This window comes from Pseudophryne corroboree, chromosome 2, assembly GCF_028390025.1.
Source record: "Pseudophryne corroboree isolate aPseCor3 chromosome 2, aPseCor3.hap2, whole genome shotgun sequence".
NCBI lineage: Eukaryota > Metazoa > Chordata > Amphibia > Anura > Myobatrachidae > Pseudophryne > Pseudophryne corroboree.
The window spans coordinates 100,413,518-100,428,964 of NC_086445.1; the positions used below are offsets into that span (position 1 = coordinate 100,413,518).

A 15,447-nucleotide genomic window follows, 5' to 3' on the forward strand; every position below is an offset into this window, starting at 1 on the left:
CATGTTTCAGTGGTAGGAACTGAGCCTGGTTCCTCGGCCACCATAATTAAGAGTGTCAAGTGACAAAGATTTTTGTTTGGTCATATGAACAATAACATAATGGTAATTAGCGGTTAGTTGACTTTAGTGCAGAGGTTCCCAAACTGTGTGCCGTAGCTCCCTGGGGTGGCTTGGGACACTTGCAGGGGTGCCCTGGGTTGGTGGTCCAGGACCAATTCAAATTATTCATGGTCAATATAATAGGCAAAACCAGTATTGGTGGCTGCCAGTCATAAAATATGTGGCCAAACAGAAGCAAATCTTGTCCCTCACCACACAACTGACCCTAAGGATGACATATAAACGCGATCTACTTAATGTAATATTTCTTTCTAAATTTCTCAATAAGAAATTTTTGGCCTAGGGGTGCCGTGAAAAAAATTCTGATATTCTAGGGCGCCGTGATTCAAAAAAGTTTGGAAACCACTGCTTTAGTGCATTTTCTTGTATCTCTATGTCATGTAAGACTGCTTTGGCTGCTTTAATCAACATTGTTCTTCAGACTAGAAGATCACATTGTGCTGGATATATTCAGGGTAGCTGTCCATTCTTGATAGATTTGTAAAACTTTTGTTGCTCCAGGACCCCATGAGTTCTGTAACATGGACACATTGCTTCCCGACACCGCCAGGTTTGGTTTACACAATGGAAGGGGGACAGACAAATAAGACTGATTTTAAGAATAGAACACCAATCTACTTTGTATGTTAAAGAAAGAAAGACAAATATTCTACTCTCTTATATGGATACATAGCTGTCCATGGAATGATACGTGTGCACCTTTAAAAAGACTTTACATGCAGTTGAAACGCGTTGGCAGATGGGACATTAATGTGACTTCCAAGAGGTCCTTAACAACAAAGAGCTCAGCAATAAAAAGACCTGAGAGTTATCCAAAGACAGTCTGTACTTTGATGTGCTTGACTAGGCCCAAATTAGAATGTACAGGTATGTTATCCAGCAGGTAAGTCCCAATAAACCTGATGCATTTCGTGTAGTAGCAGACTTTCCCTGAGGAGTACCTTACCTGGATATTTCCATTTGAGACGTTCTTATGGCTACTTGCTTGGCCATACTACATCATTTATGTTCTTATCCCATTTCTTGGAGGTGCTTTTTGGCATGAAGACAGACACTGAACATTGACCAACCTTATATACGCTAGAAGTACTCACCACCATCACAATGTGTGTGATCAGGCCAACTAATAGTCCGATGACGTCACCCACTGCCACTGGTTCATCATTGGAGGTAATGCACTGGTGATGTTTGCAATTGGACATGGTAGCAGTAGGCTCTCCCTGCATGCCTAGTACACTGAGGCATTGTTATATATAATTCATAAAAAGTTGCCCTCTAAAAAGAGACATACTCTTGTAATATATGCAAAATGTAGTGGTGGTATCCAAAGATGTTGATACAGTAAACAAGTGCTTTTATTTCTTGGGCCAGGATGTATTGAAGTCCAAGTTCGGGGGCCGCGTGGGATGCTGGCTGAACTTGGAAGTTATTTTAAAGGGGCAATCATGTACAAGGTATGGTTTAGCGTTGTACACGATTACCCCTTTAAAAAAACACCTGAGTTTGGCCGGCATCTCGCACGGCCGCCGAACTCAGACTTAATTACATCCCGCACTTGGTCTTCATTGAAACTCACAGACAATATTGTCCAGACGTGTAGGCTTTTTTACACTTTTTATTTTTAAATTTCTAAACAGAACAGGCGCACATTGTTACAGAACATTCCATGGTAGTAAGCTTGTATCTATTGTACCGCATGTTATTAGTCTACAGATGAGGATACATTCACAGCTTAGAAAGGTATAATAACTCTACAAATTCACAACTTGGAAGGTTTAGTGTTCTACTCAATATATATATATATATATATATATATCATTCACCACATGGAATACTGCACCCTTATCAGCTTATTGGTTATTACTAAATGAAAAACACGTATCGCAATGACATGTTTTGGCTTGGCTAAAATGATTATCTATTTAGCAACAAACAAAGCGCATTATTGTATAACTTTCAGTTATGTAAGCTATTCACCGTTGCTGCAAATGTAATCTATCTAGCGTTCCAAACAGTCTTATATTAATAATAAAATACTCTAAAACAAAATAATTCCTAAACTAAAAGTCTTGAGGCCAATTGCTCAGTGAAGGGCACACCAATAATGTATGTACAGGTACCTGTAATTTTACAACATTTCTATAAGAAACCCTAGTACCAGATGAACATGTTCCCACATACACAGGGGGAAATGTATCAAAGCTTGGAGAGAGATAACGTGGCGAGAGATAACGTACCAGACAATCATCAACGGTTGTTTTTCAAACACAACCTGGAAAATGGCAGTCAGAAGCTGATTGGGTGGTACCTAATCTTTCTCCACTTTATCTCTCTCCAAGGTTTGATTCATCTCCCCCAAAGCGATTTCGTTAACAACGGAGTTCAATGTGCTTAAGTGTGCAGCAACCAATCAGATCTTTGCTTTCATTTTCCACTAGAAAAATAACAGCTAGAAGATTACTGGTTGCTGTTGATTATGGCACATGTGTGTGTATTACATGTTTTTACATAAGTTCCACAGAGTGTTCCATTACTTCGAGTCCCATCTGGGATATATATACAGTACTGCAATATATTTTAGCATGGTACTGCTATGTTTTCATCAGTGCACTTTTAATTACCTTTTCTTTTTACTAAAACAACTATGCTATCCCCAGTTATCAATGTTTGGTTTTCCATATCCAGATACCCAATCTGTGTTTTTTCCAATACATTTGCACATCTCCCTGGATACATTCAAGATGAACAGACTAACCAGACAAGGTGGGGGTTAATACGTAAGTACTTTGAGGGTCCTCTACAAGGGACCCCCCTCTGTTATGCTATGTGGAGGTAGGGGGTTGTTAACGTAAAAGGAAACATTTTAGTGAATTTTTCTTGTTTTATAAGCGTTAATCCTGCATACAATATTATATAACGTATACAAGCATGTTGTGTTTGCACCATTAGCTTGATAATACTTCAAATTGGACAATACAGTGGTGTGTCTACAGTACATTGAATGCACCTTAAGTAAAGAAGGAAGAAAGTGTCACTGACACATGTGACTCCTCTTCATTTTATCTGTCTCCAGTCCAGCCAATGTACCACAAATATTGTATATTTGTAATTCCTACGGAGATGCTTTCATAAAGAAAAACTTGCACAATTTTCTAAGATCATTTTAGATCCGTCTAGTGATAAAGGGCCCTGTTTTACATCCAGTAGTCTCTGTAAATAAACAATAAGCATGAAACGAACCACTTTATTGGATGAATTTTATTTTGCGCTTTTCTACTTTCCTTGCTATTGTCGCAATTTGTCCGTATCGCAGTCTCTAGTGCACAGTGTCATACTGGCTTCTTAAACTATTGGTCCGGATGAAATGACGCCCGAGTTCGGCGGCCGTGCGGAATGCCGGCCGAACTTGAATTTTTTTTTTAAAGGGGCAATCACTTGCAAGACAAAACAATGCTTTGTAAGTGATTGCCCCTTTAAGAAAAAAGTCAGAATTCGACCGGAAACCCGCACGGCCACCAAACTTGGACATCATTACATCCGGCCCATTGTCTGGTTGAAAAACAATGTGCAAGGCTGCCCTTACCGGATAGGAGAGCATAAAATGGGCTTAACAGACTTGATTACTGAGAAATCAGCAGTGATTGAAAGAAGGGGAATCAGATTTTTTTATTTTTTATTAACTCAATAGTAATCATTTTAAAGACACATAGGGCGGTATTCAAATGATATATTACGCCCAATCTCATTTCTAAAATCATCCCCGTTATCGCACATATCGCGTCCCTAGTAATCAGGTTTGGGTGTGGTATGTTAGGTAGATTAGACTTAGGTCGACAGTAAGTAGGTCGACATGGTTTCTAGGTTGACAGGGACTCTAGGTCGACATGTACTAGGTTGACATGAGAAAAGGTCGACATGAGTATTTTTTACTTTTTTGGTGTCGTTTTCTCCGTACAGTGACCGGGAACCCCAACTAGTGCACCATGTCCCCTCGCATGACTCGCTTTGCTCGCCATGCTTCGGGCAAGGTGCTTCGCTGCGCTCGGCACAGGTTACCGTTACCAATTGTAGTCCACGTGGATCGTAAAGTATGAAAAAGTTACAAAAATTAAAAAAAATGTGAAAAACTCATGTCGACCTTTTGTCATGTCGACCTAGAGTCCCCGTTGACCTAGAAACCATGTCAACCTACATACTGTCAACCAATAGTGGTCGACCTACACAGTGTTGACCTACTTACTGTCGACCTAAAGACCGGATCCCATCAGGTTTAGCTGTGTAAAGGGTTTGGTGCTGAAATGATGATACCACGCCCCCAAGGGCAGAAACAGAACGATTGTGGAAGGGGGTGAAAAGAATTGAATACCGCCCATATAATGATATGAAATTGTAAAGATGTAATACTCCAACATAAAGTTCAAAGTGGAGTTGAGTAAAATAGGATATAAATACAAATGGAATTAAACTTTAGCGCAGCAATCCACCAATTAGGAGGTTCCCCAGAAATGCTGCTGACATACTACATCTTTAACCCTTTAAAGATTGGGGGTCAGATACAATTAGCCATGTTACCCGTATTGCAAGTTAATCCTGCCAGTTTGGGAGTTGTTTCCTATTCAATTAGCCATGCAAAGTTTGCTGCGGTAATTTTAGATCGGATTTGATGCTGCTGTTTTCTCACAGCTCCTGCGCTATTTTAAGATAAAATGGAGGCACTTGCTTCAGACCCCTGGGACATTGGCCTCCCCAATGACTAATTAAGCACTTAGTTTAGTTAACTAAAGCACTTAGCATTAGTTTTTAATACATTTGACCAATTTATTTTTGGGGTGATACTCTGCAAAGTGCATAATAATAGGTAAAATGATGTGGGACAGGTGTATGGGGGTGCTGTATGGATGGGACAGGTGGAAGTTACAGGTGTTTTTAAACACATTTTTAAAAGCTGCTTTAAATGACACAAAATTAAATTAACAGGAATTTTTATGCACCCCAAACTAATTTTAAAGCATTTATTTGCTGGAAACACTTGCTTTCTATCGTTTTTAAACCATTAATAAAAAATGCAAAAATCAGCCATTTGAAACATTTTAAGAACCCCAAATATTTTCCTATTGGCCACTAATATGTTAGCCATAATTAATTTGCACTTTTTTAGGGTGCAGGCTGATTTCCCCATTTTTCTATACACTTAAAGTGGCTATTAACGGCCTGAATTTCCCTGCGAGTGCTTTTTCCAATTGAATTATATGGGAATTCGGAGCGCACATAGCTGCGCTAAGTGAAAATAAGATGCAACAGATGAATATTTTATTGTGGATAAATGCATATGCCTCTAAGGCGATTTACACCTCTAATAGCAAGCCTATTATCATTTCAGTGTCATCGGGAAGTTTCATTTCTTTTTCTACTAAAAAAAAAAACCCTTTATATTGCTTCCTTTGGGATATATAAGGCTTAATTAGCTAAGGAAATCCATACAAATATCCCCAAAAAAGTACTTGCCCATGTTTCTCACAATCTTAATTTTACAATTTCAGAGCAATCTTAGAAAATTAATCATAATGCTGATCATTACAGTTGATTCAATTTATTCCAATCAGGGAACCAAACCTAGAAGCTTGTGATGAAATCCCTAGTGATGTCACAAGGTGATGTCACTGTTATAATGGGAGAGCACTTTGGTCTAGGATGCAGCTATGTGACTGGCAGTCGGGAGACCGCCGGTGACTATACCAACGGCAGGTTCCTGAACGCTTAATAGCCCAACAGTCGGCATGCCGACTGACAGGGACTATTCCCACTCGTGGGTGTCCATGACACCCATCGAGTGGGAACAGAACCTGTGGCGAGCGCAGCGAGCCACCGAGCACACTGCGTGGCGAGCACAGCAACTAGGGAGGCCAATCCCGGGCCGTTTTTTCAATCCCGGGATTCGGGATTGAAAAACGCTCAATCCCGGGATTCCCGGGATTGCAGTAGGGATCAGTGAAGAAGGGTGTAGGGAGCAGCGCTGGAGGGTAGGTAGTGGTGCGGGAGGGTGTAGGTAGCGGCGGGGAAGGGAGGGAGGGTGTAGGTAGCAGTGCAGGAGAGTGTAGGTAGCTGGGCGGGAGGGTGTAGGTAGCTGGGCGGGAGGGTGTAGGTAGCGGTGCGGAGGGTGTAGGTAGCTGGGCGGGAGGGTGTAGGTAGCGGTGCGGAGGGTGTAGGTAGCTGGGCGGGAGGGTGTAGGTAGCGGTGCGGAGGGTGTAGGTAGCTGGGCGGGAGGATGTACAGTAGGTAGCGGGGAGGGTTGGTAGCGGCGCTGGAGGGAGGGTGGGTGTAAGTACCACTTACTATTAGGTGGGCGCCAGCCATGGACACACTGAACGCGGCGGCATTTCAAATGAAGCGTCGGCCGCCAGCCAACCAGAGCTGGTGGACCAGCAGCCAATCAGGGAAGCGGCCGCAGCAGTCGCTCCTGATTGGCTGCCGCGGCAGCTTCCCTGATTGGCTGCCGATCCGCCAGCTCTGATTGGCTGGCGGCCAGCGCCACATTTGAAGTGCCGACGCGTTCAGCGTTCATCTATGGCTGCCGCCCGCCTAATTGTAAGTAGTATCACTTACACACACTCCCTCCCGCACATGCCTCCCAATCCCGGGATTCAAATCCCGGCATTTTTGGGCCCAAATCCCGATCCCGGGATTGGCCTCCCTAACAGCAACCCTGCAAGGGGCTTTGTTCCGCTCACCCCCCCCCCCCGGCAATCTAAACCTCGGGATAACGGCGTCGGTATGGTGACTGGCGGGATCCCAAACGTTGGTCACCCAAACCCAGTTCATCTCTAATATGACTATGGTATGGATTTCAAAACTGCAGCACCAAAGACAGAACTAAAATGTAAGTTTTGTCAAATATTTCAGAGACTTCTTGCAACAGCTGGCAACGCAAATAGAGCCATTCAAGCATGGCAGCAATCAGCAGACGAATCTAGCACCATCTAGTTAGGGAATACTTTCAGATACTATAGCGGACATAGACCTGATCGGTAAAAGTTTAGTTCATATTTAATATGTTCTCAAAAAGCACCAAAGAACAAACTGAGCTATTTTCAACATTTTGACATAAAAAGAAAATATGTACTAACGATATATAAAAATATTGTACAAAAAAATAATGCATTTTGTTCACTGATGCTGTTTGATGACTGAGTGTAATGTTCTTCCAAATACTTGTTTTTCCTTACCAGGCATACATTCATTACTCACCTTTAAATCAAACATTTTCACTTTGTTTTTGTTTTTTTTGTACGTTTGACCTTAGCCAGTCACGTTCATTTAACTTGTAATAAAAATATCACATCCAGGTTGGAAGAAAAGCTGCAATAAGAAGTAAAGCCAAATAGAACATATTACAACATGTACAAGGTTCCTCAAACTATACGCTGATAACGATTCTAAATTTTTTGTTAGAACTAAAATACTAGTGTGGGATATCTAGTTGTGCACACGGGGAGAAATGTATCAAGCATCTGAAAGTGTGGAGAAGTTGCCCATAGCAACCGATCAGCTTGTACCTGTCATTTTACAGAATGTACTTGATAAATGCTACCTTGAAGCTGCCAGGTTGCTATTGAAACCTTCTCCACTTGCCCACTTCTCCTCAATTTACACGACTTGATACATCTCCCCAATAGCCTCATATACCATTACTATGCAGGCACATCAAAGTGGATAAGACCACCATTTGGCTGCACGCTAACCTGTCTGCCGAGAACAGCAGAGGAACATACCTACATAAGGCCCTGTCGGTCTACAGAAAAGAGATCAAAGTCTACGGACTAAGCAACAAAGACAATGCTAGACCAAAGTCACTATAAAACTAATGTACGCATGTTACGCGTTTCACTTTTATTGTAAGTGGCCCTCCCTCTGAATTCGTAGACGTTCCTTTTCGACCTGCAGGCGTTCCTTCTCTATGTGAAGCTTCTCGGACTCGAATTTTAAAAGCTGGAGCCTCTCCTTCTCTAACTGCAGATGTTCTCGTTCCAGGTTTAGCTTTTTAGCTTCTATGTCCAAGGGCTGCAAAACTCTCCTTTCTGCTGGTGCAAAATCACTTTCCATGTTGGCCTTCTCTGCGTGCATTACCTGCAGCCTCAGCTTCTCTCTTTCGATTTGCAGGCGCTCTTTCTCAAGCTGCAGTCTCTCTTGCTCCATGTCCAAATGCCGCAGGCGCTCTCTTTCGATTTGAAGTCTCTCTTTCTCTACTTGGAGCCTCTCGGCTTCGATGGTCAAGCGTTGTCTTTCCATCTCCAGTTTCTGCTTCTCCAGCGTCACAAGCAGGTGAGAGTCCTTGTATGGGATTCTGGCTAAGGAACTTAGGGTGCCAAACTCCTCAATTCGGGGAAATTCCTCGGGGAGGTCGTTATCTTCTCTAGAGTCCGGGAGGACAGTTGACAGCATTTCATCTTCTTCCATCTCAAACTAAAAACAAAACATGAAAATATTTTACTTTAATAACATTGAAGATATGCAGATATATCCAAAAAAGGGCCTGATTCAGAGATGGACGACGCTGCACCCTATCTTATGTCTGTTGTCGGAGTCGTGACTGTGATAAAATGCAAATGTTAGTATCAGCCCTTCCCCTGGAGTAGTGACCCGCGTATGAATGTGCTAGGAGATGGCCGCATTCTGTGTCTCTGCACAACGTAATACTGCCAGAGGTTCTTTAGCCGCCACCATCAGTGAACCATAGCTCGCACTGTCGTCACCTGCACCAGCCCTATGGCACATGCAGTTTCTCCATCTGACTATGGCCTCCTATGGCTGCGGCTGTGCATCTGGGAATGCAGTCGCTTGCACTGATACGCCCATGATACTTACAGAATGGGACCCGGACTATGGGTCGATATGCATTAGGTCAACAGGCATTAGATCGACCCCATGTGGTCGGCAGACAAAAGGTTGACACTGACAAAAGGTCAACATGGGCAAAAGGTCGACATATAAAAGGTCAACACTAGAAAAGATCGACAGGTTGATATGGTCGGCATGACAGTGGTCGACACACATATGGTTGACACACCTTTTTTGGTGGTTTCTTTCATGTTTTTGGAGTTTTTCCATCCTTCACTATCCATGTCACAAAACATAACCTTTGGTAGCCTTGTGGCGAGCGAAGAGGAGTGGAGTGACAAACCATGACCAAAGCGCGGCGAGCAAAGTGAGCCCGCAGGGGGGCGCATTTCAACAAATGGTGGTCCCAGATGGAAAACCTATCCACACTAACCCCAAAAATGCCAAGTGTGCCACCGATTTTTGTATCAACCATTGTCATAGCGATCTTTTGACCCTATCGACCTTTTGTCCATATCGACCTTTTCCAGTGTCGACTTTTCATAGGTCGACCTTTTGTTCAAGTTGACCTTTTTTCTGTCTACCTTATGGGCGCGATGTAATGACCTAATACAATTGATCTTGTATACCACACCCTTGCAGAACACGCCCATGAGACTATTTTTCATGTTCACTTCTAGCCACCTCCCGGTCCCCGCCTAGGAATGCTCACCACTTTTCCGCCCCATTTCTTATACCGCCTGCACCGATTGCAACAGCATCTTTGTGCATACACTCTGTTTCATGCTAGATATTTCTGCACATGTGCATTTGGAAATAATCGCTGTACTAGGTGAACATCGGTATTATGCACAGCTCAGAATCAGGCCCATAGTTTGTAGTAAACATATAACCATTTTAAGGAAACAAACGCAAAATATAACATTAATAAACATGTAATCTGTGTTTGGTTTTCTGAAATAATTTATCAGGTTGTATTAGCAGCAACCATCTATGTATCTTATAGGACATCTAAACCAAAAAAAAAGAAAATGCAGGTGCACACTCTAAGTACTAAGAACACTGCTAATCAGAACAATTATAATTAACTCTACATGGAGTAACTGTACATGGCGTAAACTTGAGGTTCTTAGCATAATTAAGGCCAAAAGTATGGGCCCACCTAACATGACCAGGTGACCTCATCAGGTGGATCTCTAATATTCATAAGGTCTAAGTCCAGAGCATGGGACCCCCTGGGCAAGCACAACCAACTGTCCCAAGGCATCACACGAAAACTGTAACATAACCCTTATGTAAGCAATAACTATATACAAGTCTTGCAGAATTCAGTCCGCACTGGGACGGGCGCCCAGCATCCTCTACGAACTAGGAGAAAAAGATTTACCGGTAGGTTTAAAATCTTATTTTCTCTTACGTCCTAGAGGATGCTGGGGACTCCGTAAGGACCATGGGGATTATACCAAAGCTCCAGACCGGGCAGGAGAGTGCGGATGACTCTGCAGCACCGATTGAGCAAACATGAGGTCCTCCTCAGCCAAGGTATCTTGTAGAATTTAGCAAAAGTGTTTGAACCCGACCAAGTAGCCGCTCGGCAAAGTTGCAATGCCGAGACACCTCGGGCAGCCGCCCAAGAAGAGCCCACCTTCCTAGTGGAATGGGCCTTTACCGAATTTGGTACCGGCAATCCAGCCGTAGAATGAGCCTGCTGGATCGTGTTACAGATCCAGCGAGCAATAGTCTGCTTAGAAGCAGGAGCGCCAACTTTGTTGGCCGCATACAGGACAAACAGTGCCTCTGTTTTCCGAACTCGAGCCGTCCTGGCTACATAAATTTTTAAGGCCCTGACTACATCAAGGGACTTGGAATCCTCTAAGTCCCCCGTAGCTACAGGCACCACAATAGGTTGGTTCATATGAAATGACGAAACCACCTTAGGCAGAAATTGAGGACGAGTTCTCAACTCTGCTCGATCCACATGGAAAATCAGATAGGGGCTCTTGTGAGACAAAGCCGCCAATTCGGACACCCGCCTTGCAGATGCCAAGGCCAGTAACATGACCACTTTCCAAGTGAGAAATTTTAATTCAACCGTTTGAAGAGGTTCAAACCAGTGTGATTTTAGGAACTGTAACACCACGTTATGGTCCCATGGTGCCACTGGGGGCACAAAAGGAGGCTGGATGTGCAGTACTCCCTTCACAAAAGTTTGGACTTCCAGGAGAGAAGCCAATTCCTTCTGAAAGAATATTGATAGGGCTGAAATCTGTACCTTAATGGAGCCTAACTTTAGGCCCACATCCACTCCTGTTTGTAGAAAGTGGAGAAAACAGCCCAGGTCGAAATCTTCCGTAGGAGCATTCTTGGCTTCACACCAAGATACATACTTCCTCCAGATACGGTGATAGTGTTTCAGCGTCACCTCCTTCCTAGTGTTATGATTCCCGTACTCCAGACCAGAAGAGATCTTATGGCAGAGGTCTGAGTACTGGGAAGATATGCTGGTTGTGGGAGCAGGAGAGCCTAGTAACCCCTGGCGCCCTAACTCCGTTGTCTCGCCCGTGTTATCAGAAATCCCTTGCGAGACTATGGTTGCTTGAGCCCATGGCAGCCGCGTTCGAAGGGCGGATTATGTCTGCCCAACCCCGATGCCCCCGCAGGTCTTAATGGGAGACAAAGGGAAATCCGAGACAGGGTGATAACAAGGGGCCCTCTGACTAAGCAACCAGGCCAGGGGTTACAAGCTAACTAACTTTAACCAAAGGTATGTGCGGACTAGCCGCCAGGGAAAAGGACAACCAAAGAACCACTGATCCGTTACTCCTATCCAGCACCGCTGGATACCAGAGTGGATCTGTGGGAGCGGAATCCTCCGCAAAAGCTCCAGAACACAAATTAACTAAATAATAAACAGTAAGCGGACAAGCCGCAACACACGGCTGAGCCGCGACTCACGAACACCACAGGATGTTAAAGGTGCTCGGTCAGACTCCAGGAATAGATGGCAAACTTCCGAGTACAGGATCTCTGAGGACAGGAACAACCGGATTGAGCAGGACTGGAAACTCTCTGTAGCAGACACAGGCAAACAGGAAGCTATCACCGGCGTCTGTAAGAAGTCCTGAGGGTGCCTTTATTCAGGAACCCTCCAATCAAGATCCAGACAGGGTAATCAATGGAAATGCCGTGCAGCTTGCATGCTGCACGGCCAGCACATAATCAGGTAATTAGGACAGACCCAGCAACGGGGAACGCGGCTGAACGTGGCGTCCCCGTTGCTAAGGTCAGAGCGGCTCTGTGCGCCCGGCGTCTAGCGTTGCCAGGGAGCGGGCGGCTGAACGCGCACGGCGTCCCTGGTTGCTAGGCGCCGGGCCGCACCGACGAGCGGACCCCGGCGCCTAACACCTAGCCTTTATCAGAGTAGGGATGACTTCCTCCGGAATACCTTTCCCAGCTAGGATTCGGTGTTCAACCGCCATGCCGTCAAACGTAACCGCGGTAAGTCTTGGAACACGCAGGGCCCTTGCTGCAACAGGTCCTCCCTGAGAGGAAGAGGCCACAGATCTTCTGTGAGCATGTCCTGAAGATCTGAATACCAGGCCCTTCGAGGCCAATCTGGAACAATGAGTATTGTCTGCACTCTTTTTCGCCTTATGATTCTCAATATTTTTGAGATGAGAGGAAGAGGAGGGAACACATAGACCGACTGGAACACCCATGGTGTCACCAGGGCGTCTACCGCTACTGCCTGAGGGTCCCTTGACCTGGCACAATATCTCCGAAGCTTCTTGTTGAGGCGTGACGCCATCATGTCTATTTGAGGAAGTCCCCAACGACTTGTTATCTCTGCAAAAACTTCTTGATGAAGTCCCCACTCTCCTGGATGGAGATCGTGTCTGCTGAGGAAGTCTGCTTCCCAGTTGTCCACTCCCGGAATGAAGAATGCTGACAGAGCGCTCAAGTGATTTTCCGCCCAGCGAAGAATCCTGGTTGCTTCCGCCATTGCCACTCTGCTCCTTGTCCCGCCTTGGCGGTTTACATGAGCCACGGCTGTGACATTGTCTGATTGAATCAGCACCGGTAGGCCCCGAAAAGGATTCACCGCTTGTCGTAGGCCGTTGTATATGGCCCTCAATTCCAGTACGTTGATGTGTAGACAAGCCTCCTGGCTTGACCATAATCCCTGAAAATTTCTTCCTTGTGTGACTGCTCCCCAACCACGGAGGCTCGCGTCCGTGGTCACCAGAACCCAGTCTTGAATGCCGAACTTGCGAACCTCGAGAAGGTGAGTACTCTGCAGCCACCACAGGAGAGACACCCTGGCCCTTGGGGACAGGCTTATTTTCTGATGTATTTGTAGATGGGACCCCGACCACTTGTCCAGAAGGTCCCACTGAAACGTCCTCGCATGGAACCTGCCGAAGGGGATGGCCTCGTAGGTCGCCACCATTTTTCCCAGTACTCAAGTGCATTGATGGACTGACACTCTTTTTGATTTTAGCAGGTCCCTGACCATGTTCTGGAGTTCCTGGGCTTTTTCCATTGGGAGAAAAACCCTCTTCTGTTCCGTGTCCAGAATCATGCCTTTGAAAGATAGCCGAGTTGTTGGAATCAACTGTGACTTTGGTAGATTTAGAATCCAGCCATGCTGCTGCAGCACTCTCAGGGAGAGCGACACGCTTTTCAGCAACTGATCTCTCGATCTCGCTTTTATCAGGAGATCGTCCGAGTATGAGATAATTGTGACTCCCTGCCTGCGCAGGAGCACCATCATTTCCGCCATTACCTTGGTGAAAATCCTCGGGGCCGTGGAAAGCCCAAACGGCAACGTCTGAAACTGGTAATGACAGTCCTGAACAGCGAATCTCAGGTACGCCTGATGAGGGGGATATATGGGGACATGAAGGTATGCATCCTTTATGTCTAGAGACACCATAAAATCCCCCCCTTCCAGGCTGGAGATAACTGCCCGGAGCGATTCCATCTTGAATTTGAACTTTTTCAAGTACAGGTTTAGGGATTTTAGATTCAGAATGGGTCTGACCGAGCCATCCGGTTTCGGGACCACAAACAGAGTTGAATAGTACCCCTTCCCCTGTTGGACTAGGGGAACCTTGATAATCACTTGCTGTTGACACAGTTTTTGAATTGCAGCTAAAACTATTTCCCTCGAGAAGCTGGTAAAGCCGATTTGAAAAATCGGTGAGGAGGCACCTCTTCGAATTCCAGCTTGTAGCCTTGGGATACAATTTCCATCGCCCAAGGATCCACGTCTGACTGAACCCAGACCTGGCTGAAGAGTCGAAAACGTGCCCCCACCGGCACGGACTCCCGCAGCGGAGCCCCAGCGTCATGCGGTGGATTTAGTAGAAGCCGGGGAGGACTTCTGCTCCTGGGAACTAGCCGTAGCAGGCATTCTTTTCCCTCTACCTTTACCTCTGGCGAGGAAGGAAGAGCCCCAACCTCTTCTGGACTTATGCGACCGAAAGGACTGCATCTGATATTGTGGTGTTTTCTTTTGCTGTGGGGGAACATAAGGTAAAAAAGTAGATTTACCCGCAGTAGCTGTGGAAACCAGGTGCGCTAGACCTCCCCAAATAAAACCTCCCCCTTGTAAGGCAAAACTTCCATATGTCTCTTTGAGTCGGCATCACCCGTCCATTGGCGGGTCCACAGGGCTCGCCTAGCAGAAATTGCCATGGCATTGGCTCTTGAACCTAAAAGCCCCACGTCTCTCGCAGCGTCTCTCATATATAAGGCTGCGTCTTTAATGTGACCCAAGGTCAATAAAATGCTATCCCTATCTAGGGTATCAATGTCAGATGACAAGTTATCTGCCCATGCTGCTACTGCGCTACATACCCAAGCCAACGCTATTGCCGGTCTGAGCAAGGCACCCGTATGTGCATAAATTGATTTTAAGGTAGTTTCCTGTCTGCGATCAGCAGGATCCTTGAGGGCTGCCGTGTCTGGAGACGGTAGCGCAACCTTTTTGGACAAGCGCGTCAAAGCCTTGTCCACCCTGGGCGAAGATTCCCACCGTAACCTGTCCTGTGCGGGGAAAGGATATGCCATAAGAATTCTCTTGGGAATCTGCAGTTTCTTGTCTGGAGTTTCCCAAGCCTTTTCAAATAACGCGTTCAGCTCATGAGATGGGGGAAAGGTTACCTCAGGCTTCTTTTCCTTAAACATGCATACCCTCGTGTCAGGGACAGAGGGGTCATCAGTGATATGCAATACATCTTTTATTGCAATAATCATATAATTAATACTTTTGGCCACCCTTGGGTGTAACCTCGCATCATCATAGTCGACACTGGAGTCAGAATCCGTGTTGGTATCAGTGTCTGCTACTTGGGACAGGGGACGTTTCTGAGACCCTGGAGGGCCCTGTGATACAGCCAAAGCCATGGATTGACTCCCTGCTTTTTCTCTGGACTCTACTTTGTCCATTCTCTTATGTAATAAAGACACATTTGCATTTAAAACATT

At 45.3% G+C, this 15,447-nt stretch overlaps 1 protein-coding gene across 6 annotated transcripts in view; it reads right to left on the reverse strand.

Moving 5' to 3' along the window:
- Window positions 1-1,719: 1,719 nt before the first annotated feature.
- MSANTD4 (Myb/SANT DNA binding domain containing 4 with coiled-coils) overlaps window positions 1,720-15,447 on the reverse strand; it is a 69,222-nt gene continuing 55,494 nt past the window's right edge. For 4 of the 6 annotated variants that reach the window (XM_063951558.1, XM_063951560.1, XM_063951557.1 and 1 more), the window contains one exon: window positions 1,720-8,580. In XM_063951558.1, coding sequence (XP_063807628.1) covers window positions 8,008-8,580 — 573 coding nt within the window. In that variant the 3' untranslated portion in view covers window positions 1,720-8,007. The remainder of the gene's footprint in view (window positions 8,581-15,447) is intronic. The other 2 variants (XR_010202697.1, XM_063951561.1) reach the window with 2 other exon arrangements.